The following is a 26,000-nucleotide window of genomic DNA, read 5'->3' as shown; positions in this document are numbered from 1 at the left end:
CGCCCAGAGTGGCTGGGGAAAACTCAGCCAGATGGGCGGGGTATAAATAATAAATTATTATTATTATTATTATTATTATTATTATCTACTTGCACTCTGATGTGCTTTCAAACTGCTAGGTTGGCAGGAGGTGGGACCGAGCAACAGGAGCTCACCCTGTCGCAGGGATTCGAACCGCCAACCTTCAGATCGGCAAGCCCTAGGCTCAGTGGTTTAGACCACAGCGCCACCTCAGAGTATAGTTTGGGAACTCACAAAGACTTAAAGTATTGCTGTGTTCAAACTTGAGTAGAGGTGGATTACTGAGGTAGCAAAATAATCTAATCCTCTCCTCATACACAAGCATACTCACCATGTCCATTATCTCTTGAGCTCATGAAACCATTGATGCTGCCAAAACATTTCCTCTCAATATGCATCCATAACTGTGCATCTTCCAGGGCATGAAAGGTAGTGAAATTCCATTTTGTTGGAAGCTGCTCCCTGCGCTTGAAATGGTACCCCAGTAACTGCCTAGAACAGTCTGCCCAAACTGATGCTTTCCATACATTTTAGACTACAACTGCAAAACACTGGAACTTGGTTGACCTATGACCACAGACGATGGGAGCTGGTGGTCTGGAAGGTTGCCACAGGTCGCCCATCCCTACTCTATATGATCTTGGACTACAAGTCTCATTATCTCTTACCATTGGCCATGCTGGCTGGGGCTGATGGAAATTAAAAGTCCAACAACATCTGGAACCCACAACAGAAAGCCTTTTTGATATGATCTAACAACGCTACGCAATGCAATTTCCATTCGCCCACACACCATGATGGCTGTGCTCTGCCTCAGTGCTGGAGGCGCAATGCTTCTGAGTCCCAATTGCTGAAAACCGGAGGAGAGGTGAGTGCTCTTGTGTTCGGATCCTGCTTGTGGGTAGGCATCTGGTTGGCCAACAGTGAGAACGAGATGGCAGACTAGATGGGCCATTGGTCCTGAACCAGGAGAGCTTGTGTCTCTTTCATACACACACCCCACCCCCAACAGGACACAGAATTTGCTTAAAAATATATTCTATATATGTTACTAGTTTTTCAAAATAACAAAACCGACATCCAACAGTACCCCCTTCTCACCCACCCCCTACCTTCCAAACAGAGATTCCTGATGGCAAAAATATTTTCTTAACCTCGTGTGTTACATCAGGTTTTATTGTCAAACTTTTAAAGTCATCTACATTCATGTACTTATTATTAATTAAGCAGGCAGTAACTGTGTTCTCTCGGGGAGTTGCAAGCAGTAAACATGCTCCTCCTCGGGGTCTTCTAATTAGAAAATAAATCATCCGTTGTTGTTTTAGAAGCCACAGCGCCATTGCTTGCAATGATGGATGCGTCAGATCAACCAACCCCAAAATAATGGGTTAAAAAAAACAAAAAACGTCTGGATTTAAGACGAACGCCTGGACACATACTGCATTTACTATCTGGGTGGGTGCGATTGGTGCAGTGGACTCTAGCGGGGTCTAAAACCTCCGAATTAGAGCGATTTAAAGGCAGAGCAAAAGCAAGTGAGTGAGCGAGCGAGAGAAAGAGCTAAACGCGCGCGCTTCTTCCAGGCGCCACCTCGTGGCTGCCTTGAGGAGCGCCCGTCTGTCGCCGTCCTCTCTATGGTGCCCCGAGGCTTTCTCTATGGTTGTAAGGGATGGCCATGGCTCAGTCCCCTCCCACCTAGTCAGGCTGAGGGTTGGGCATTGTGGGGTGAGAGCGGACTCTGGCTGAAGAGCCAGCCCTGCCACAGCCAGGCAGAGAGCAGAGCACCCGAGCTGGAGGAGGAGGAGAAGGAGTGGGGGGGGGGCAGAGAGGAAGCCAGGAGCAAGGGGCAGTGCCCCCCACCCCACCCTAAGGGACACCATGCCAGTTGCCACAGCCAAAGTGGCAGCCAGGTTGGCCCAGGGGGTCACAGCAAAAAGAGCGGCGGTGGCACTCCTGGTGGCGGCGTATGGAGCCAAGAAGTTGTACCCAGTCCTGCGGCGACAGTGGGCTTCCTCTGACCACCAAGTGAATGCCAACTCAGCAGGGCACCACAGTGCTGAAGAGCCAGCCTCCAAGTGGGGGGCAGGCGATGAGGTGGCAGCATCGCCACCTGGGGTGAACAGGGTGTTTTTCTTCCGCCTGCTGCGCCTGCTGAGGTTGCTGTTCCCTGGGCCACTGTGCCGTGAAACGGGGCTCCTGGCCTTGCACTCGGCCGCCCTAGCCAGCCGCACCTTCCTCTCGGTCTATGTGGCCCAGCTGGACGGGCGCTTGGCCCGCTGCATCGTCCGCAAGAACCCGCATGACTTTACGTGGCAGCTTCTTCAGTGGCTGCTCATTGCCCTGCCTGCCACATTTGTCAACAGTGCCATTCGATACCTAGAAGGGCAGCTGAGCCTGGCCTTCCGCGGACGTTTAGCAGACCATGCCTATCGGCTCTACTTTGAGGGCCAGACCTACTACCGCGTCAGCAACATGGACGGACGCCTGCGCAACCCGGACCAGTCTCTCACGGAAGATCTGGTGGCCTTCGCCAACTCCGTGGCTCACCTCTACTCGAACCTGACCAAGCCGGTGCTGGATGTGATTGTCACTTCCTATACTCTGCTCAGCTCAGCCAGATCGAAAGGAGCCGACACAGCCTGGCCCTCGGTCATTGCCGGCCTGGTGGTCTGCGTCACTGCTAAGGTGCTGCGTGCCTGTTCGCCAAAGTTTGGTCAGCTGGTGGCTGAAGAGGCACGTCGGAAAGGAGAGCTGCGCTACATGCATTCCCGGGTGGTCGCCAACTCGGAAGAGATTGCTTTCTATGGGGGCCATAAGGTAAAGCAAGTGGGCAACGTGTCATGGTTCTCTGGGAGGAAAGCAGGGATCAGCTGATAGGAGGATTACTGGAAGTCAGGACTCCTGGGTTTCCGGACAGGGAATTATAGTGTAGTAGAACTGGAGAAACAGAGAGGGGTATTTTACCCCCAGCCTCTTTTGTTATATGTCTTTCCACTTTCTCTTCTTCCCCTGAGCTCCGAAACGGAGGCAGCTGTCCCTGCCAGGCCCTCCGCCGGTGGAAGTGAAGTTGGCTTTACAGAGAGACAAGCTAGAGCTGAAACCAGCACCCTTGTTTACTTCCTTTTCTTTGTAGTCTTCTTCCTTGAATTTGTCCGAGGGCAAGGCTGAGGCCCTGACCTGAATTTATCCAGCTTCAAATCTGTCTATGTTCAGTAATCCTCCACCAGTCTAAATTTCCATAGAAACCTTTCTTGGTTTCTATTGCTCATGCTTGACTTCTGCCTCAACCGTCAAAACAGCCCCAGGCGTTTCCAAGTGTGGCACTTAAGGATTCCTGCACTGCCTAGCGGGGGCGATTGGACGGCAGTTGCAGTGTGTTTATCAGATACCATTTCGATCCCCAGATTTGGAAAAGCAATGGATCAGATAACATATAACAGTAACATATGAGAGCTGGGAATCAGGGGATCTGGGCTCTTCCTGTTTTCTGAAACATCGTGAGGGTGGGGGGGGCGGGGGGAAATGCTCTTATACTGAGGGCAATGGTGACTGAAGTTACCGGTAATCGTCATTTTTATCACATGTCCACTGTAGTCAGCCCTCTCCATTCCAGCCCAGCTGTGTCAGGAACATTCCAAGGCCGAAAACTCTCCTACCTTTGGCGTCCTGCCCAAATTAAGGGTAATTGTAGGTCACATTCGCACACAGAAATACAGCGATGGGGCCAGCCTTTGTGCTTAAACATTTATTAGAACCATGCAGATTTGTGCACACCTGCACACACCTCAGACAAAAAGTCTATAGCAGCAGTTGCCCTTTAGGAAAAAGGAGTATGTCCAGTATTAGTCATGATGACATTTGAATTGTGTCACCACTTGTGATGTTTAAGACAATTATCTCTGAATGTTCAGGGTTTTCTTAGGGCTATTGGATGCATTTGTGCTGTGCCTCCAGCTGCCTCCTCCTCCTCCACTAGTCTACATACCTGTGGCTCTTCAGCATAGGATGGCCTCCCACCAGTCTTGCACAGCAGATTGGAAGGGTGGGGGACACAGCATAGGACAAAAATACTACTCCCATATGAAAGCCATTGTCAGAAGAGCCGGGCTGTGACTCAAATACAGTAGCCACCCCATCCCCATCTCTTTGAGACAAGATCTGTTAGTTGTCACCTCAGTGGCTTTAGTAAGTGGAGAACAGGAAATGCTGATCTCCCTGCCTTGGTACTCATTAACTTTGCCCTCCCTATTAAAGTTGTGGTATTGGTGCAGGATTATCTCATACCCCTTTGCACCTCCTGTATTTTTTCAGGGTGTTATTTATTATTATTACTATTATTTATTAAATTTGTATATCTGCAGATCTAAGGGCAGTTCACAACATAGAATTACAACATAAAAAACAAAAAATACATAGTAAAAATAAGAACAACAAAAAGCCAATAATCCCCCCTCCTACAACACATTTGAAAGAGCATCGGATGTCAATCAGCGAAAGGCCTGGTTGAAGGGGAATGTTTTCGCCTGGCACCTAAAGGTGTATAATGGAGGTGTCAGGCAAACCTTCCTGGGGAGAGCATTCCATAATTTGGGAGTTACAGGTCGATTTGGTTTGGTGCAATCCAGGCTCCCTGTCCCAGTGCGGCTGAACTAGCACTTCTGTAGTCAGATTTAACACCAGGCGAATTGCTGTTGTGAGGCTAACAGGGCTTGTACCACAGAGATGAAGGGACAGAGCAATTTCCCAATTTCAACTGCAGAGAACTAAGGAGAAGACTAGGTATTAGCACCACAGCCTGACCTTCCAGTAGTTAATTAAAAGCTGCCATTGGCCAGTGGTGTAGCCTAGGTTGCTGGCGCCTGGGGCAGGCAAGCCACCAATGCCACTGGAACCAAACGGGGCTGTGCTGTGCCACCTGCCCGCCTGCACAGGAGGGAGCCCAGCTGGCTTACATGACCCTTGGTGGGCAAATCCCCTCGATGCCTGCAGAGAGGAGCGCTGGGTCGGGCTGTCCTGGGGTCACCCTCCCTCCATCCGCATCCACTCACTGTGGACCTGGGCGGCTCTTGCTCCCATCCACACTGAGCAAGGAATGAGCAAGCACTGGCCGGGCAGCCATTCAGTGAGGCCTTGGCATGGCATGGCCTGGAGAATGAAGGGTGGCATGGCCTCAGGAATGTGAGGAAGGTGGTACCTATTTATCTACTTGCACTTTGACGTGCTTTTGAACTGCTAGGTTGGCAGGAGCTGGGACCGAGCAATGGGAGCTCACCCCGTCGTGGGGATTCGAAACGCCGACCTTCTGATCGGCAAGCCCTAGGCTCTGTGGTTTAACCCACAGCGCCACCCACGTCCCTTTTTAAGAGGTGGTATGATAGAAGTTTATAAAATTGTGTATATCATGAGAAAAGTGGAGCTGTTGTGATCCTCTGTCTGTCTTGAGACAATGGAATGTGCCTCTGGGGGTGAAATCAAACCAGTATGTTAGCACCACCAAAGTGACCTCCGTGGGCCGGCACAAGTCTGGGCAGTATGTCTGGGGGTTCTGGGCTGCCTAGATGACAAGAGGTCATGGATATCCAATGAAGCTGAATGTCAGAAGAATTCAGAACAGATAAAAGAAATTACTCATTCACAGAGCTCTTAGTCAAACTATAGTACTTGCTCCCACAGGAAGCAGTGCTGGCCACCAGCATAGATGGCTTTCAAAGAGGATTAAACAAATTCATGGAGGAGAGGGCTATCCATGGCTACTAGCTCTGCTGTGCCTCCACAATGGGAGGCAGTACTGCTTCTGAATACCAGTTGCTGGGAATTTCAGGTTCTGTTGTGCTCATGTCCAGCCTGCAGGTATCTGGGTGGTCACTGTGAGGATGCAGGACTAAGTGGCCATTAGCCTGATCCAGCAGGATTCTTCTTTGGTTCTTAATTAAACTCCAAACATTGGAAGTAAAGCAGCAGTTCTTCTGAAATTAGAGCCATATGGAAATGCCCTCCATCTCAGCAGCTGCATTAAGGCAAAGTCTAAGGGCGTGGGATTTCAGCTGGCTGACTGAAGCTAAGCAGGTCGCAGTCTGGTTGCAGTCTGGATGGGAGACCTGGGAACCTCATAGGGGATACACCTGTATACAAATGATAAATAATAAACATCTCATCACCCTGCCGAATGCCATAATGTCTCCTGGCCTCCCCTCCAGGTGGAGTTGTCCCTTCTGCGGCACTCTTATCGTGAGCTGGCCTCCCAGATCAATGTGCTGCTCCTAGAAAGGCTCTGGTATGTCATGTTGGAGCAGTTCCTCATGAAGTACGTGTGGAGTGCCGCCGGGCTGGTCATGGTAGCTGTGCCAATCATCACCGCCACTGGCTATTCTGAGACAGGTGAGTGGAGGCAGTTTTTGTAATTAGAATGGAACAACAGGGTGACGGGAGCTTGTTGGGTGTCACTTATGGATATAGTAATAAAGTAAGTAATTGTTTGTTGGCAGGCGATACTTGAGAATGCTTTCAAGATGCCAGATGAAGTGCCCAATACCAGCTTGCTTAAGAGGCTTAGGCAGGGCATCAGGCTAGGCATTGCTGCAGATTCTCCTTGGCCCTCTGCTTGCCAGTTTTGACACAGTGAAGTACATATAACCACAGAATTGCAGAGAGGGAAGAAAACAGGATAGATATGACATGGCAGCCCCTGTCTTAGCCACATCTTTCCAGTCCCGCCCCCCTTGCAGGAACAGATTGTCTGAGCAGTGAAGATGTGGAAGTGGCAGTAATCTTTGGGTTGAATTACACATTTGGCAGAGTCTGGGGTCAGGACATTCAAAACAGCTTCAAAGTGACAGGAAGACTGTGTGATTTAGAGAAGAGGCTTCGGGTAGTGGAAGAAAATTTAAGCTGTTTTCCTGAATAACACAGTAAATGAATGTGCAGAATCTTAGATTGAACTGGGGCAGGAGATGATAACAAGGTTGAAAGTAGCAGGTAAGGAAAGGGTTAAGCCCTGCACATCCACTGCTTTAGTTTGGAGCTGCACCCTTTCTTGCTGTTTTGCACCTCTTTGGAAGATACTTGCGTTCCTAGTCCTTGGTCTTTGCTTTTAAAGGTCCACAACCATTCTTCACTCTCCCTGAGGTCAGTTGTTTTTGTGTGTACAGAACTGGAAATCTTCACTGCGCATGAAAATCCCTAGCTATGGCACTGAACACAGATGTTGGTTTTGAAAAACGGCTGTAGCTGGGGAGATGTGAAGAGGAAACCCTGTTTTTCCTCCTTAGTTTTATAGGCAACAGGTGTCCTTGTGTTAATTGCAAGAGCTCCACTTATGGTGGAAGTGAGAGGAGTGGTAGCAGATTATACAGACAGCTCACAGTGAAACTTTACATGGGATGTAGTATTTAGAATGTTTAGGATGTTTAGAAGATTTTAGAATGTTGTATTATTTTATTGTTGTTAGCTGCCCTGAGCCCGGCTTCGGCTGGGGAGGGCAGGATATAAATAAAGATGTATTATTATTATTATTATTATTATTATTATTAATTCACCCTGTGTGTGTGATCCTGATTTCGTCAATGATAACTTGCTGGGCAGGTCGGCAGCTCACCTGTTCCATATATCTTCTTGAGTAATGATACCTAGAATGACATGAAGGGTGTTGTCAGACTGATAATCTTATAATGTCTAGGCTTAAGCCTAGGCTAGAGCCCTGCTGCCTTATGCAACAATTTTCTTTCTGGAAGGCAATTTTCTCTCTTGTTGCTCAAAGTTCTGGTGAAATGACCCATCAGGATCAGCAGTAGGTGATCAGGTTCTTCTTCCTGAGTTTAAATCTAATTATACAGATATTTGATGGTTAAATGTAAAGGTATTACAGAAACCGAAAGGCTGATCATCCCAGGAAGATTTGTTGCCTTCTTTGTTGTTTTTGCTGTGGGTGTCTGAGCTGTCCCTGCCCTCGCCAACCTCCTCCTCCTTCTTGAAGTCTGAAGAGGATCTTTGTTAGCTCACTCTCTAGGACCTGCCCAGTTAGAATAGGAACTGAAAGTAAAATAACTAAGCAAGTAATAGACATCACCCCAGAATTGGCCCTACTAAACATCTTCCAAGACAACAATGCCCATTTACACCACAAAGAACTTATAACCCACCTGCTCTCAGCAACCAGAAACATCATAACCAGACACTGGAGAGACCTGTCAGGAGTAAGCATGGACCAATGGTACCAAATAGTATGGGAAACAGCCCTACTAGAAAAATTAACTAATAAACTGAAACTGACATGGGGACAAACAGAAGAAGACACCTTCACCCCGGTATGGCTCCCCTTTATCACATACACAGCCCAACAGGACAATGACAATAATCCACCAACAGCATACAAATCAATATGGCTAACCTGATCCAAAACACCCACCCACCTCACTCACACACGAAAACAAAGATCACCACAGCCAATCACAAGCAAACAATCACACCCTAAGCCAATCCCAACCTCTCTCACCACCAAAGGAACACAAGTGAACAACACAAGCAACGCTGACACCAAACTCTACATACATTAAACATAATAGAAACACCGCCACCCGACCCCACCCCCATCCATCCTCCCTCTCCCCCCCCCTTTATTTTTTCTTTCTGTTTTCTTCTCCCCCTAATGCCTCAACAAATGAAACGGATTTGTAAAAACGTTACATGGAAGAAGAAGAAGAAAAAAATACGAGGCACAAGAAAATCCTTAATAAAAATATTAAAAAAAAAAAAAAAGAATAGGAACTGAAGGTCCAGTGACCCAGTACAGGCTGTTCAGGGATTTCCTAATCTGATTGCAGCTATAGCATCTGCTACGAAGGGCCCCTCCGCTACCTAGATATTGTCTTAGCTGCTTTCTCCCATGTTAGCCAAGAGACAGGCCAATGGCTATTTAAGCTACTCCTCCTTCCAGCACCCACATCTACAACAGGGAAGGCTCTGTCACCATATGTTCCTGACATTAGGCCCTGTTTCCAGCACTACTGCCAGGTGAAACTTAAGGGGTGGCAGAACAAGAGAGGTGTTGCAACATCCTCCCCTCTGACATGTGTCTGGCCCCAACATTTCACACCCTCCAGCAGACACACCTGTTTGCATGCCTTTTGGAGGTGGAAGTTAAAGATGGAATAACCGTTTTCCCCATGCTGTGTTGCTGCAGCTGTTTTGCTATTGTTAAGTTAATGCTATGGTTTTCAAGTATGGTTGGAGTTTTAGCTTAATGTGCTGCTCTAATTTGTTTTATTGATTTTTGGAATGCACTTTGCCCTGGGACATATGATGAAGGGCAGGTAATAAGTATTCCAAATAGATAAATCTGGCAAACAAAGGAAATATTTAAGGGAATGACTCTGTTAGAACATCTTTGCTAACTACTGTATAAGGGTGCAAGAGAGAATTAAAGAGCCTTTTCCTGTGCCTAGAAGCAAATGCCTCAAATGCCTAGGGGAGAGGTTTCACCAATGCCAGTGATGCTGGGAGGAGGGAGTTTCAGAGCCCCCTGCTTATGTTTTCGTTCATGCAGGAAGTAATCAGTAGGCAAGTGTTCCTGGCCAGAGGGAAAGGATTCCAGGTGAGAGCATGTGATTTCCAGGCAAACTCGGGTCCTAAAAACAGCTAGAAAATGGAGGGTAGAGATGTTGTCCTTGGAGTTTCTGCTGACCATGTTGGTTTCCCCTCCTATGCCAGACCCTGAGGCAGTGAAGCAAGCTGCGCTGGACATGGAGGAGAATGAGCTGGTGAGCCTGAGAACCGAAGCCTTCACCACAGCACGGAGCCTACTGAATGCAGCAGCTGATGCCACAGAGAGAGTCATCTCTTCTTACAAAGAGGTACGGATGCAGCTTGGCTGCTTGGGTTGACCCAGAAGGAATTGGGTTGGTTTGATTATCAGTTGAAGGAAGGGAATAAGCCACGTCGTTTCTGTTTTCCTCTGAGGGGAAATCCTAAAATTGCACACCTCGGCAAGGCACAGCCCACACCCAGAAGGTTGGAAGACCTGGGAGCACAATGTCCTGGCATCAGTTCCCAGTTGCACATCAGCGTCCTAGATTCTGCCTTACACGATCATGTTTTCCAACACCCACATGCACCCACTGTGACCTAGTGCAGTGCTCTAATACTTCGCGGGATTGGTTTCGATCGGTAACAGACCAAATGGTTCAAAGTAAACATCTAATTTTGCCCTCCTATGTACACACTCTTGGGAATAATTCCCTTTGAAATTGGTGAGACTTAGGCATAGGATCTGTCTAGAACATGAGTCGGCAAACTAAGGGCCGCAGGCTGGATCAGGCCCAATTGCCCTCTGGATCCGGCCTGCAGACAATCCTGGAATCACCACTTGGATCGGTGTGATCATTTGGACTGTGCCTTTTTTGCCATTTTTGGGGGGCGCCATTTCCGCCCCCCCCAAACACACAATGGCGGCGCCTCCTCCTGGCTTCTCCCCGCCCTGCGGAGGACAGGAGCTGTGCTTTGATTGGTGCCAGCCACCCAAAGCATCGCCACCCGCCTCTCCGTCCATGGCCGCGCTGTGGGCATCGTGACGGGTTCGTCACAGGGCTTTGGCTGAAGCTTGGCGTGCCTGCTGGCCCCGCCACCTGGCACCTGGGAAAGCTGGCCTGGAAAAGAGAGGCAGCGCCAGCGGTGGCTCCCAACTGCAGGCAGAGTGGTGGAGGAGGTAGGAAAGCGAGGGGAGGGGAGAGAGGGGGAGAAAGAGAGAATACCCCCTCTGTTCCGTGTGTGTGCGCCCGTGCGTAGTCTGGCCCACCACAAGGTCTGAGGGGCAGTGAACTGGCCCTCTCCTAAAAAAGTTTGCTGACCCCTGATCTAGAATAGGAATGAGCATAAGGTGGATCTGGAACTAGTGCGGTATTTCTGCAGGGATTTGTGACTCCCAGTTATTTAATAATTGCAGCAACAAAATGACATATCTTGCTTCCCAACCAGACTTCTAAAATGAAGAAAGCTGGAGTAACGAGGAGTAGATTTTTTACATGGAAGAACTGTGAACTCAGTTCAGTTCTGATAACTCAACACAATTCCCTGGGTTCAGTAACTGCTCAAAGGCACCATGTTCTTTAATTCTTAGCACATGTATTCCAAACCAGGCTCCAATTGGTGGAGCTTGAGGGTTCTAGGGAAATGCAAAGTCTATTCCACAAATCTGCCCTTTCCTGGACCAGGACATACTGCATTTCCTTTATTTCATCACACACTCTAAGGGAATCTCCACAGGACCTATCTTTAAACATGATTTAAACTCTGGTTCTTTACACACTATATCTTTAAAGAACATTAGGAACTTATTCTCCTCCCAAAAATCCTGGGCACTGTAGTTTATCCCTCACAGAGTTACATTTCCCAGCAACCCTTAACAGACTAGAATGCCCAGAATTTTTTGAGAGAAAGAATGTACTTTAAAGGTATAGTGTATGCATAAGCTTTGATTGAAACGGGCCAATGAAATTCCTGGTTAGACATCTGGGACCCTCAGTTAAAGAGATTTGAAACTTATTTAAATGTGTTTAGTCACACACACACACACACACACACACACACACTGCCCTTCCATCTAATGGCATCCTCCTAACAGTGCCAACTATGTGCCCAAGGTAGAGAGAAACTGCCAGTGGTTACTCACAGGAACTTCCTAGGGAACTCTGCCTTAGGAAACTTTTCCTTCTTGGAAGCTTGCTAAAGCAACCTCCTGCAACCTTGGGAAAGGACCTTGGCTCAGTGGTCAAACAGATGCTTTGCATGCGGAAGGTTCCTGGTTCAGTCCCTGGCATTGCCAGTTAAAAGGATCCGATGATGGGAAAGGCTGAGATTTAAGACACTTGCAGAGCTGCAGCCACTCAGAACAATAATGGGCTACATATTTAAGACCAAGAGTCTGACCTGGTATGTGGCAGCTCTCTATATCCGTTAATGAGATGCAGTTCTGTGTCTGCTTGGGAGAAAGGAGCATTGAGCTATATGGGAATTCCGAGTAATTAGGCATTATAAAACTTGACAGACTGAGCTGGTTTCAGGAGCCTGGAGCGAAGCCAGAAAGTCTTAAATATTAGTGATTGTTATGGGATTGTTGTTTTTACCTGTATGCTTGGAGTGATTTCCCAATGCTGGGTACTCTGGGTAACACTCATTGTCATCAATGGGTTTATGAGTTAATGGATATCAGTGGACTTAATGGGATCTACTCTCAGTAAGACTAATGTTGGCTATTACCAAGAACATCCCAACTCCATCCCTAAAAGCTTTGTGTTTCCCTTCTAGCGCTAAGGTATGTTACTTGCTGCTTCCTAATTCAGGTGACTGAGCTGGCCGGGTACACTGCTCGCGTACATGAGATGTTCCAAGTGTTTGAAGAGGTGAAAGCCTGCAACTTCCGGCGCCCTGGAGAACTTGAGGAGGGTCAGGCTCATGCTGGGAGAGTGATGAAGCATGGCGTACGGGTAGAAGGGCCGCTCAAGATCCAAGGTAAGGCCTTGAGCTCCAGACTGTATTGGGCTGACATGGCACACCTGCACTGCTGCTGGCCTGGTAACTGCAAGATGCATCCTGCTAGATCAAGAGATGATGTTCATGTGGTGGCAAGGATCAAACCAAGATGGTTTATCTTATTTACAATTACTCAGAAGTCCCATAAAACCCAATAGGACTTTCGGCCAAGTAAACATGCATAGGTATCAGGGTACAGGAACCCAGAGACAGCTGCATAGCTTCCGTCAGATCTAGTTCTCAGTGAGCTGGTAAACCTGGGCCTGGGCTATAGCATTTCGAATTGCAGGTAGGGGCTCCCATGACTGAAGGCACTTCATTACAAAACAAACCACGTAGGAGCCACCTTGGCAGGGGTTCTCTCAGCTGTGTTCCTGCCTTTTCTTACCACAACATGCAGAGGAGTTACTTGCGAGTGCTTTATTTTAGTTACCTTTTTTTTGTACAGTCCAAAATAAAGAAAGGCAGCATGTCAGGAGGAAGGCTTCCCCCAGATAACAAGGGGGGGGGTGAGGATTGTGTGGAGGTTTAAAAAACATGTTTCATATGGAGGGGACTTTTCAAGGGAGCTCTTGCACCAACAATCTAAAGTGGTACATTCCAGATGCATGTTTTACCACCTCGGTGAGAACTAGGCCTTTCTGCCAGCAAGTCAGGATTGTCTCCTGCCTGCTTGACTGTGCATCTACTTTCTTTCCCCTCCTTTCCTGGGTAATGCACATAGCCCTTAGTAACTGCTAAGGAGAGGCAGACTGGCAATTGCTCTATAGCACAATAGATGCTTGAGCAATATCCTATACAGACAAATAGTGATTTCAATTCTCGGAGTGCCAGTCCTTATGTAGCCAGTATAGTATCACCCGTGCACAAGAGGGAGGCATCAGCAGACTCCGGGGAACACTGCCATTTGAACTACAAAAGAACCTTTAGAGAAAGACATGAGAAAACACTGAGCATGCTCAGTGGGCGCCTAATGCTGACTGTCTCTTAGGAGGTAAAAATGGAAAGATGGAGTGGCGGGAATCCTGAATAGGGAGCACTGCACTGCAACATTTTGTTCCTGGTCCAAGGTATGGGGAACCTTTGCCCCCCATGCCACTGCCATCTTTCTCGGCTGGCATGGCCAGGGACAGTGGGAGTGTTAGCTCAACAACATCTGGAGGACCAAGGGTTCCCACACCTGCTTTATGCTATGGACAACTAACCTATAAAGCATGGGTAATTGAAAAGACAAAGGAAACACAACCCCAAACTACTTTTGATGAGTTGATGGCTGTGTCAGTTGCCCATCTCTAGTTGGGGAGTGGGCAGTCTGTGAATCCAGAGTCTGTGCTTTAAGTTTTGTTTCTCTGCTGCTCTGTGTCCGCTCTTACTTCTTTTTTTGGTGTCCTGCTTCTCTTCTTGTTCTCTCTCTTCCACCAAACCCTTCTCTTTCTCCAGCATCATCTCCATCTGTCCCAAAGCAAGTTCATCTCTTCTTGTATTTGCCCTCACATTTTACACCTCTCTCTCCATCTCTTCACCCTGCTGCCCATCACATCGTGGGAGCAGGCATTGTACCTGCTCCTTACTCTCTGTTGACAACTGGCTATTATTAAAATGTACAGTTCTAGGCCAGAGTCTGGGCTGGTAATTCTGTTTTGTGTGTGTTCATTAGATTTTTATCTTGCCTTTCTATCAAAAGAAATGGCTCAAGTGACTTACGGAGTTGAAATTTGCAAGTTGACAAGGCTAGGGCTGTGGGTATTCTGTTCATTAAAAAAAACAACACCTGCTTAAATTGAGCTTAAATTCAATACCCTGGATAAATTATGCAAATTAAGTATATTTCCCTGATATGTTTTGCATAATCTATTGACAACATTGCACAATATGTCCTGTTTCTGTTAGTCATGGGGGGGGGATATGCTGGCAAAGGAGCCCCCTGCAGAGAGCAGTGTTGAACCCTCCACTCTTCAGCTGGAGAATGGAGACGTCAGTCCTGCTGGGTCCTGCAGACTCCCCCACCCACCTTGCACCTGATGATTGGCAGATGGGTGGCCCCACACACCTGTCAAAGCTGGCTCGTGGGGTTGGGGAAATAAAGATCTTAGCCCACTGGGCCAAAAAGACTCCCCACTCCTGCACTACAAAACTGTTGCCTCAATGGCATTGTTAGTTCGGGAAAAGGTGCATAAAAGGGCATCCAAAGTGATCAGTGGGTGGAGCAACTTGCCCAGGAGGAAATGTTACAGCTCTGGGGGATTTTCAGTTCAGGAAAAAAAGTGAATAAAGGTAGGACATGACTAAGGTTCACAAAATGCTGCATGACATGGAGAAAGACACATTGTCCTCCCTTCATAACAACTCTAGAACTTGGAGTCATCCTGTGAAGCTAGTTGGCAGGACATTCAGGACAGAAGTGCTTCTTCCCCAAGCGATAAGCAGTGAAATTCTCTTGCTCAGGATGTGTGGACAGCCAACTTCTTTAAAGGTGGATAAGGGAGGATTAGGCTGCTTCTGGCTGCAAGGCATGATGCCTGTATGTTACCTCCAGGGTCAGCATCTCTCTCCATGCCAGTTGCTGAGAGTAGGCCATTTCCCTCATGTCCTCTTTGTGGGCCTCTCAGCGACATCTGGCTGATCACTGAGGAAATGGGATGGTGGACTAGACCTTTGGTCTGATCCGTCAGGGCTGTTTGTATGTCCATTGGTTATCCTTGGATCCTCTAGGTCGGGACAGCTCTGGCAGCCCTACCAGCTAATGGCTCATCCTAATACACTTCCTCGCCTGTTATCCTGGCTTCATCCCATAAACAAATACCAGCTGAACCTCCTCTGACCTGACCGCAAGGTGACTTCCAGTTGGGTCAGATAACATGACCGCAGTGGAAAGATAACTATTTGTCTCCTGTTCCTTGAAGGCTGAGGAGGAGTTTTGGCAGGTACAGTGTTCCTCACTTTGTATGACAAGTGGCACCTGTCAAAATTATGTCTCCTATTTGGTTTGCAGTAGTACAGCAGCCCTCCTTTCCATCCCATCATTCTCCCTGGCCTGACTGGATTAGACCAGCAGGGCTTTGGGTCCAGGAGCCTCTTCTGAAAGCCATGCTTTGTTCCCAGAAACATATAACATAAAGTCATGTGCATGTTAATACCAAATGGAGGAGTGCACATGAGCATGTGCAGACTGCCTTAATCTAACCAGCGAGCCATAGCCATTCCCTGCAGATCCAGTGTCAGAGAGGGGCCTGTCGCCAACCATCCTGAGGACTGAGATGGACAAAGTTTAGCGGATATAGGGGCCCCACCTTGCATTCTTTCTCCATTCCCAGGCAAAGTCTAAATTTGGGCTTGAGCAAGAGAGGAGACAGGAGGAGGATTGTGAGAGGGTGTGCTGCCCCCTTCTGGCTGAGCCTGTGTTCACTCTTGCAAGGGTTGGAACACTGTCTATCATTGTGGATTTGATATCCAGTCTCTTCCTTCCTTCCCCCCACATCCCATCCCACCCCACCCCACCCCATTTTGCTTACAGGACGTGTGGTTGATGTTGACAATGGAATTGTCTGTGAAAACATCCCCATCATCACCCCCACTGGAGACGTCGTGGTCACCAGCCTCAATATTCGGGTAAGTAGTAAAAAACAAAGTTTGAAAGCGGGGAGCAGGAGCCGGGAGACTTTGGCTGAGTTGGCTGTGTCTTTAACAGTTGCCTGATATCCAGGAATTTGCATGTGATAACATTGATCCCTGTATTCCAATGCCATGAGAAGTTTCATTTGCAGATTTCTGCAGATCAACGTGCTCATGAAGGCACAGGAGCAGAGCAGACCCCATTTCCTTTTTTGCTACTGGTTGCTAAGCCTGTTGTGTATTATTGCTTGAAATTCTGTTCTGCATTGTTGCTTGAAAGATATATCCTAGGGCAGAGTTCTAACATTGAGAGGATTCTAATGCTGAAGGCCTGGAAGAACCTTCTTCAGATTCAGCAGGGTTGTTAGAAGAGAGATGGAGAGAAGGCTGGGCTGAGATTGCAAGCTTTTTTTGTCGGTAGGAGATATGAAGATATGAAGCAGCAAAGTTGAGGGAAGGGGGTGGGTGGGACGGAGAGTCCCTGCCAGTGCTGCTGACTTTGCAAGGTCAGGTAGGAGGAGCAGGGGGTGTGGTGTTGGGGGGGGGGAGCTGATAAGACCTTGATCACTGCCTTCTCTTTATTATATTTTGCAAGAGCATAGAAAGAGCTCGAAAATCGGCCAGAGTACAGGAGTGGGGCGAGAGAGCAAGCCTGACGTGGCTCAGAGATAGTTGTCAGGGCACCATAGGGGTAATGTCACTTGGCAGGTGGCCTAAAGCGGCTGGCAGATCACAGATTTCTTACGTTCTGGGCCATTTGGGGTGGGAGTGGGGCCAGGTTCCCAAGGCAGGGAAGTTGAATCTATCCTCCGAAGGCCAAGGAGAGATGGGGCAGGGGAGTCTGGCCTTTACAGGTCCAAGGCAACCAAAAGCGACTTACAGCCAACCAACCAAACTAACAACAACAAAAACATAGATACATTAAAACTGAGGGGGGGGGAGGGAAACAGTGCATTAAAAGCATCCCACCCACTTCTAAAAGGCCACAGATAGTGAAAGGTCAAAGGCTTGGCTATAGAGAAAAGTTTTTGCCTAGCACTTAAAGATTTATAATGATGGTGCCAGACGAGCCTCCCTGGGGAGAGCATTCCGCAAAGCGGGAGCCACCACAGAAAAGGCCTCTTCTCATGTTGCCGCCTTCCAGACCTCTCATGGAGGAGGCACAGAAAGAAGGGCCTCCCATCATGATCACAGGGTTCAATTCAGTTCATATGAGGAGAGGTGGTCCTGGAGCTATTGCGGTCCTGAGCTGTTTTATAGGTCCAAGCTAGTGTATTCCTTCCTACAAACCTGCCTGGGCTCTGAGATCTTCTGGGGAGGCCCTTCTCTCGGTCTTGCCACCCTCACAGGCACACTTGGAGGGGGTGCAGGGAGGGCCTTCTCAGTGGCTGCTCCCAGGCAACTTTGGAACTCCTTCCCTAGAGAAGCTAGACTGGCTGCTTCCCTGCTGTCTTTCCACTGTAGGTGAAGACGTTCTTGTTCCAGTGAGTTTTGGGGAACTGACTGCTGTTCCCAGTGCTGTTTTTGTTTTGATGTGATTGTATTTTTAAAAAATATACATATAGTTTTAATTCTGTTAATCTTTAATTGTTTTTCAGTGATTTTTACCTCTCTATGTTTTTAGCTGTTCTTTTTTTATCTGTAAGGCACCTTGAGTCCCTGTCAGGAAAAAAGGTGGGTGATAAATAATAAAATAATAATAATAATCAGACACACTGCTCTCTGATGCCTTCTGGCAGGTGGACGAGGGCATGCACCTGCTGATCACTGGCCCAAATGGCTGCGGGAAGAGCTCACTGTTCCGGATCCTGGGGGGACTCTGGCCGACATATGAAGGCATCCTCTACAAGCCACCCCCACATCGTATGTTCTACATTCCACAGAGGTACAAAGGACCAGTATTCAGATGTCTGCAGGGAAGGGAAAGGCGGGTGACACAATGGAACAAAAACGAGAGAACCTAAGACTATTTCTTGCTCTTCATGGGGCTGAATGTGTTAAAATTAGGAAATAGAATCATAGAATTGTAGAGCTGGAAGGGATCCCAAGGGTCATCTAGTCCAACCCCCTGCAATGCAGGAATCTCAGCTGAAGCATCCCTGACAGATGACCATCCAGCCTCTGCTTTAAAACCTCCAAGGAAGAGTCCACAACCTCCCGAGGGAGAGCCTTCCACTGTTGAATAGCTCTTGCCTTCAGAAAGTTATTTTCTGATGTTTAGTTGGAATCTCCTTTCTTGTAACTTGAAGCCATTGGTTTGAGTCCTGCTCTCCAGAGCAGGAGAAAACAAGCTTGCTCCATCTTCCCCGTTGTTTTAGCATTTGCGTGTTTGCCGTCCTGGCTTCCTTGGGAGGAATGGTGGGATATAAATTGTTGTTGTTGTCATATTAATATATTTGCACACCAAGGAATGTTATGACTTGTCTGCTTGGTGTCTCGTGGTAGGCCATACATGTCCGTGGGAACCCTGCGAGACCAGGTGATCTACCCAGACACTGCAGAGGACATGGCACGGAAAGGGAAGACGGACGCTGACTTGGAGCGGATCCTGGGCATTGTCAACTTGAACTACATTGTGCAGCGTGAGGGAGGTGGGTGCAACCAGGAGAGGTGGGGTGAGCATGAGAGAGAGAGAACACACGAACCTTTAATTCATGGGAGACAAATGGGGAGGGAAATTGTCGTTTCTGCTTCCTTTGCCTCTGGCTGTGTGGAGCAGAAAGTGAATGGGCAAGCAGGGCGCATGGAAGGGCCTGCTGCACCATCCGCGTTGAGTGACCAATGAAATCTCTTACCTTTCCATCCATGGGCGGGGCCAGGCTGGGAAGCCGTCAGCGACTGGAAGGATGTGCTCTCTGGTGGCGAGAAGCAGCGCATGGGGATGGCCCGCATGTTCTACCACAGGTTAGTGCCTACAGGTGCAGTGAGAGGCCTGATTATTGGCCGCTGCTGCTATTCTGTGCATGGGATTCAGTTGCATTCCAGCAAATTCGCATACAGCAATTAAAGTGGCTTTGGCAGTCTTGTGCAACAAACCTACTTCTTCAAAAAGGGGGGAGGGGGTTCAGTAAGGAAAGTGACAGGAAAAAGCACTGGGAAGCAGGAGAGAAGAATCTCTTGACGCAATGTTTGTATAACCTCTTGGCAAATAAATCGGGGTGAGTGCTATTTAAGCAGCAGATATTGCCTAACCTTCCCACAAACTTTGTGCAAAGAAATGAGGCAGGTTGTCTGGAATCAACCATAATCCCTCTAGCAGAGGACTAGCCCCAGTGTTGTGCTTTCCAGACCTTGTGTACTACAACTTCCATCAGTCCTAGCCAGCATGGCCAACGATCAGGGAAGATGGGGCTTGTAGTCCCACGACCCCTTTTCTCGCGGCCCCTCTTGCATTTTTGCTCATCCTGCTGCCAGCTGAGGGTGGGAATGCAGTGTGTCCTTCTGTCAGTAGAAAGGTAGCAGAACCAAAGCTGAGACCAGCGAAAGTCACACCAGGGGCAGCCCAAAAGGATGATGTTGGGAAATATTGCCAGGATCACAGCCGAAAGGTGGAAGAGGCACAGATTGGATCAGGAATTGTGGAGGGAGGTGCAGAGGGGAAGGTGGAGGACTGCAGTGTAGGTGTGGCCGTGTACAGACTGGCTTAGCCAAAGAGCCATTTTGGGGTCTCTCATTTGGGCTGCTGCTCTTCCTCCCTAGGCCAAAGTATGCTCTCCTGGATGAGTGCACCAGTGCCGTCAGCATTGATGTAGAAGGCAAGATCTTTCAAGCTGCAAAGGATGCTGGGATAGCATTGCTCTCGATCACCCACCGACCTTCACTCTGGTATGTTTTGTGCTCTACCTACAGTCTTCTGTCTGGTATGTTTCTTTAGGCCTTTCTTCCTTTGGAGCCCCTTGATCCAAGGACTTTATATACATCTATCTCACTCTTCCATGGGGCTCCCAATGGTCTTCCCTCCGAGTTAGTGGTCTTCCCGCTTCCCTTTAATGATTCTACAGTACTGGGTGCTCTTGGATCACTCTCCTGTCCTGCTCAGGGAGTTTCCTGTCTACAAGACCAGGACATCCAGGCTAGTTGGTTAGTTGGAGGCATTTGGACACACATTTTCTCCCTTCTTGCTCAGTCAGCTGTGTCACACACTGTCCCATGAGTGGGGCTTTTGAGAGGGCAGGGAAGGCTGGGGAGATCCCTGCAGCAGTGTGCTTCCTCAGGCACTCAGTCTCCATGGTGGTACACCTCTGCCACGAATGGAGCAGTTTCTCCACATACCTGATTTACCAGGCAGGAGTCCCTGTGGGCCACCCCTTCTTCTCTCTCTCTGTTACAGGGGACAGGGAATTGGAGGAGGAGGAGGATGGGGAACCATCTGAGCATTAGCTGAGAAGTGGACTGGCAGGCTTATAATGCCTCCAGGAGTCTGTCCACACTTCTACATCCATTTACTCTGCTTCTACCTATCCCTGTGATTGTGCATGCTTTTATATCCCCCCCTTTCTCCCCAAGAAGCTGGAATGCCAGACCACCCCACCTGCCAGACCCCCCCCCAGTATCAGAGTCAGTATTTCCCCATCCCTGCTTTCATCATACCCCCAAACCTCAGTTGCCACTGCATGAACCCCCATCCTTCTCTGGTTCCCACCTCATCACACCTGCCACTGCCACCCAGACACGGTAGGAAAGGGTTATGTCATTAGTGAGCCTGGAGGCAGGACCTGTCATTTCCTCTGTGACCAGTAGAGGCTGCCATAGAGTGGATCACCTGTCTGGTGCCCCTTTGCTCAACCCGGGACAGGGTTTTGGAGAAGGACCTAGAATAACCCACCGACTCCAAAAGTCCTGTGTCTTTAATAACTGAAGCTTTATGACAGCAGAGGATGCACCTGCTAAAATCTTCCTTTCTGCACACATTGTGAAAGGGACAGGGGAGTGTTTTTGCATAGAGTCTGGCTGCGCCTGGGCCTGCCCACCTTGTCCTTCCCTGCCCCCAGAAGACTTCCTATCCTCCCCGCATCTCTCCCTGTTTCCACCGCCCCTCCAGTCCCTGGCTGTCTCCCAAGCAGGGAGTCACGTCCCCAGCAGGAAGCCATGTGGGCGGAGGGGGGCATCAGAGTCTCATCCCTGGAGACTGAGAGCCGCTTTGTTCCTGACTCCCCCAGAGACAGCTCAGCGGAAAGATCCCTCCCCAGGAGCAGGCAGGGATGCCAACCCCACCCACGCACAGGGCGCTCGCTGGACTCCGAGGAATGAGGGGCAGCAGCAAGAGCTCCAGGCCAAGCGCACGGGGGTGTGGGGTGTGGAGAGATTGCTGGGAGGCCCAGAGCAAAGCGTAGCACAGACCAGCATCTCAAGGAGCCCTTCCCTCTTCCCTTTCAGGAAGTACCACACCCACCTCCTGCAGTTTGACGGAGAAGGGGGCTGGCGTTTTGAGAAGCTGGACCCTGCAGCCCGTCTCTCTCTGCGAGAGGAGAAGCAGCGCCTGCAGCAGCAGCTGGCCGGAGTCCCTGAAATGCAGCAGCGTCTCAGTGAACTTTGCCAAATCTTGGGTGAAGATACGGCCTCTCCAGCGGGACACATCTGAGAGAGCCAGGCACCCTGAAGCATCCCCTCACCATTCCTGCCCCGGCCCACTCGGCTGAGTGCTCAGTAAGAGGATCCCGGCTGCTTTCCTTTCCTCCTGGGAGCTGCAGAAGAAGGCTGGCTGTTGCCCAGGCTGCTGAAGGAAGAGTCACGTTTTCTCTGCTGGGGCATCACTTATTTCTGGCACTTGTTGACTGTGCCCTTCGTCACCTTCTCTCACTTAGCCTGCCTCGTTCTAGGACTGGAGGGAGGGAATGGGTCGCCCCATCCTGACAAGTGACTCTGAAGTTTTCTCTCTCTCCCACACACACACCTCACACACACAGTGCCTGAATATCCCAAGATAGTAACGCCAAAGCGTGGGTTTTGTTGCCCCACTGCCATTCTCTGCCCTCTGCATCTGTGGATGTTTTGGAGTGAGCTTCCAGCATCAGCCACACCTCAGAGGCCTGGGAGGTTCAGCGGGACCGGTCTCCGCCTTTCTCCACACAAAACAGCCGCACAACATTTGATACGAATCCAAGCCATGAATGTAGCTCTTGCACCTTTCTCCCTGGTGGCCTCCTTTTTGCCACAACTGGGCTGTAGAAGCTGGATGCACAGGGCAGCACCAAAACCCCCTCCCCTTCAACCTTCGCCCCCTGAGCTCCGCTTGAGGAAGGCCTGCCTCCTTACCTGGACACCATATGGGTGACATGGCAGCCAAGGGAGCAAGTTAGGAAATCCACGTTGCTCTAGATCAGTAATTTTCCCTGAAACCTTGCTGTTCCTCGGAACTTACAAAGAGCTCCCCAGTGAGAAGATGGGTAAGTAATGCAGGGCAAACGGTCAAAAAACCTCACCACGACCTCTTTGACCGACCTTCCACAACTTTTTCAGAATGTGGGGTTGGTTCATTCTTCAGGGGCAACAGTTTAGGTCTGCCTCATGCCCTTACAAACTGAGAGTGTGGCCTAAGATGCCTCTCACATTGCAGGGGTCCCAGACACAAATTGGGTCCTCAGCAGATAAGCCAATATGGAGTCCCTTGAGGTGGGAAGCCTTGAAAGCCACGGTCCTGGGCTGTCTCGGGACCCCCTTGTGCAACTCTGTAGAACATAAAGCCCTTCCTGAGGCTTTGTCCTCGTGGCTTCTAATACTTTAGTCCCTTAATTTTGAGGGACTGGTCTTCCCTGTGAAGGCCAGCAGAAGGCCCTGTGCCATTTGCTTAGGGCACTTTCTATGGGAACTTGCTGAGACTTGATTTCCATACAGCTGTCCTTTAGGACTTGTTCTCCTTGAAATAGCAGGAATTCTCCTAGGGTCATTTCCCCCCGTTTTCTAAAGCAGGGTGGAGGTGGAGGTAGAGAAAAAGAAAGAGAAAGAGAAAGAGATGTTTTTGTATACAAACAACAAGGCCTCAGCCAGTGGAGCTGCATTAGTTCAACTGCACAGCATATATCCACATTAGGAGGAGTGCAGCAATTATGGTCTTGCCTCTTGCCATGTGCGTGATGCGATGGAGAGAGGGAGCGTGTGGCAAAGGAACTAGGATTGGTGGTTGTCCCCTATTTCACTTATGCCAGTGTTAGTCTGCACAGATGTGTCTCTTCTTAAAAACTGAGCCCTCTTTTAATTAGTCATGAAGGTGATTGCTGCTGTTGTTGTTACTGTTACTGTTGTTGTTGTTGTTAGAAGGCTCACTGCCAGTTGTGTTTTCCACGCGAAATAACATACCAGCAAGCTATTAATGATGTGTGCTCCCATGTCCTTTAAATGCACATTTAGCTACAGCCATCACACAGTTATTATTATTTTTAAAAATCAGCCATTGGCTTTGATGGTGGGACACCAGGGTTTGCTCTGGTTCTCTCCCCTCTGGCTTTTGCACGGGTATTTCCTCCTCTCCCCACTTGCCTCCCTTTCCCAATCCTGCTGCTTCCAAGCACACCTCATCTTCCTAAGAAAGCAAAGAAGATGCATGGTTGCTTAGGGGAAATGAACCCTCTGCTCTCCCTTCGTGAAACATCTTGCACTGGCCTGCAGTCGTGTGGCCTACCATGTTTGGCCCTTGGACTTAACTGGCGGCAGCAGAGTCTGGCAAACCACCTACTGTGTTAACTTTCCCACAGTTCTACAGAGTGCCTGATTTAGCAGTACTTTGCATGGTGTGCAGCACCTCAGGCCCAGCAGCTGCTGACAAATAAGGCCTTAGCCAGAGGGGAGGGGGCTCAGAGCTGTACCAACCCTGCAACCCGCATTGACTACATCTCTGTTCTTGCAACCTCAGGCAAAAAACAGAGCAGGAGGCTTTATTTCACAATGAGGCTGGTAGGCTGCATTAAGCTGGGTGGCAGGCCTGATTCCGCACCTCTGTGCCCAGGACACCTGGCAACTGGCCCTCTGGCACCCCCCCCCCATAGGACTGGCACCTGGAACCCTGCTTGTCCTATGGGGGAGCCACCCGGATTGGGATAGACACATTGCTCTCAAATGGCATGTTGCTTCTGGAGGAGTAAAACCACAGTTTGGCAGCCCACAGCCTGCAGGTTTCATACAACCTTCCTGAGGCTCCCTGTGCCCCATGAAATTGCCACTTCCCAATTTTGACATGCCATTGTGGTGGGGGAGGACATTGTGCAGGGCCGATCATCTTGAAATGCTAACAAGGGAATCAAATTCATACAGTGTTTTGCAGGCTCTGCTGCCTAGTCCAGCCATGTTCACAGAGAGGCCACCTCAGTCAGAGTGTGCTCACATCTTCAGAGAACCAGATAAATTCTCAACGTAATTTCAGTCAACTAGTCCAATGAGTTTTCCTTTCCCCAAGGGCAATTGCTGACATTTTACAAAGCACAAGGCCCGTGTCGCCAGCCAATTTGGGCACCGGGGAGGTCATTTCATGCCCCACACATCACCACCATCCCCGGCGTCTTTTAAGTGCCACACTGGAGTTATTAAATATTTTTTTAAATCTGTATTCTGCTTTTTTACAAAAGTAAATTCAAAGTTGCTTACAACAATCAAATATACAAACAAGAAAACCAAATCCACAAAAATGCATCAAACCCCATAAAATACCAGCATCACAAAAACAAATGGATCTGCACCTGTCAAGGAAAGAGATGGTAACAACCTGACAAAGTAAAAGTGCACTCCTTTAGTTTGCTGGCAGTCATCTCCTTAAATATATAAACACATATATGCTTTCCTGTGAATTTTTTTTAAGCAAACAGCAGAGCAAAGAGAAAGCTGAAAGAAACTTTCTCCATGTTGTGTTAGTTTTATACTTGCCGGGAGTTTGTGTACGTGTGACCATCAAAAGAGAGTGCCCCTACCAGAAGTTAGAAGTAGTACAGCCCACTCTGCCCCATTCTTCTGCATGTGTGCATGTTGCCATTGGTTTCTCCTATATCTGCTTCTGATTTGCTCTCTCTGCTTGCAAGTCTCATCATTGCTGCAGCTTCCTGCCAGCCCTGAAAAGAGAGCCTGGAAGTTCAGGGCTGTTGTGTTTTTTCTCTCTCACTCTCGCTCTCATGAGCAGCTCCTTGTATCGGCCGCCATTGCCTAGGGGAGCAGCAGCAACAAAGGTTCTTCTTTCGTTCCTGATCACAGACCTGCCTGGCTTAGCTACTCCAGCCAAATTTTAAGGCAAGCCATTTGCAAGTGTGTGCATAGCAACACCACAATCCTATTGGAGAGAAAATAAAATCTCTGCATTGTTCATTCTGGAACAGCTCTGAAACCCTATAAATACATGCGAAGAGGTGGGACTTCCCAAGTGGGTCCCAGGTGTTTGGAGTGAGGAGTTTCAACTTTTTCTTCCTCTCCTCTACTTGATTGTATAAATTGCTGATTTATTTAATTGTAATATGTCTGTGTGTTTTGTAAGACGTTTTAAAAACTTATTTCTGAATTGTCTTCAGACCATCTTTTTATTTTTATTTTTAGCCTGCCATCCACTTCATGCTCTTCCCAGTATGAAAGCCCCACAAGTAAACAATGTGATACTATTGCCTGGCAAGGGGGGTGGGGAGAGCCAGAGTGTGTGCCATGGAGGGCTGAGCATGTGTCAAAATTCTCAGTGGAATGAGGCTGTTCCCATCTGCTGGCTCTGATGTCAGAATTTTACAAAACTATGCAACAAAGACTTTCTTTCTCTGCTGTTATGTACGTGCAAAACTGCCACCCCACTCCCCCTTTCTCCTACCCTCACAGTGCCTTTTATGCTGGCAGAAGCCAGGTTTATTCAGATGCTGATAATAAAAAATATTATAGATCACAAA

The 26,000-nt window shown here is 48.7% G+C and overlaps 1 protein-coding gene across 1 annotated transcript; it reads left to right on the top strand.

Annotated features, from left to right (window-relative positions):
* Positions 1–1,682: 1,682 nt before the first annotated feature.
* ABCD1 (ATP binding cassette subfamily D member 1) lies at positions 1,683–26,000 on the top strand. Its single transcript, XM_083718853.1, has 10 exons — positions 1,683–2,838; positions 6,219–6,399; positions 9,727–9,869; positions 12,354–12,522; positions 16,058–16,152; positions 17,895–18,040; positions 18,601–18,746; positions 18,975–19,059; positions 19,855–19,980; positions 21,532–26,000. The coding sequence occupies exons 1-10, from the start codon at positions 1,900–1,902 to the stop codon at positions 21,734–21,736; spliced, it is 2,235 nt and encodes a 744-aa protein (XP_083574979.1). The 5' UTR covers positions 1,683–1,899; the 3' UTR covers positions 21,737–26,000.

Source organism: Podarcis gaigeae (genome assembly GCF_964106915.1).
Source record: "Podarcis gaigeae genome assembly, chromosome: 17".
In the NCBI taxonomy this organism is placed as follows: domain Eukaryota; kingdom Metazoa; phylum Chordata; class Lepidosauria; order Squamata; family Lacertidae; genus Podarcis; species Podarcis gaigeae.
Note: the sequence above shows the minus strand (reverse complement) of the source record. Positions and strands in the feature narration are given on the sequence as shown.

What these genes read in the sequence shown, in the direction of transcription:
- ABCD1 (XM_083718853.1), top strand. Translation starts at nt 1,900, where the DNA reads ATGCCAGTTGCCACAGCCAAAGTGGCAGCCAGGTTGGCCCAGGGGGTC. An exon ending in TCACCAGCCTCAATATTCGG is followed by an intron (nt 16,153 to 17,894) that starts GTAAGTAGTAAA and finishes GCCTTCTGGCAG; the next exon opens with GTGGACGAGGGCATGCACCT. An exon ending in CATTGTGCAGCGTGAGGGAG is followed by an intron (nt 18,747 to 18,974) that starts GTGGGTGCAACC and finishes GGGCGGGGCCAG; the next exon opens with GCTGGGAAGCCGTCAGCGAC.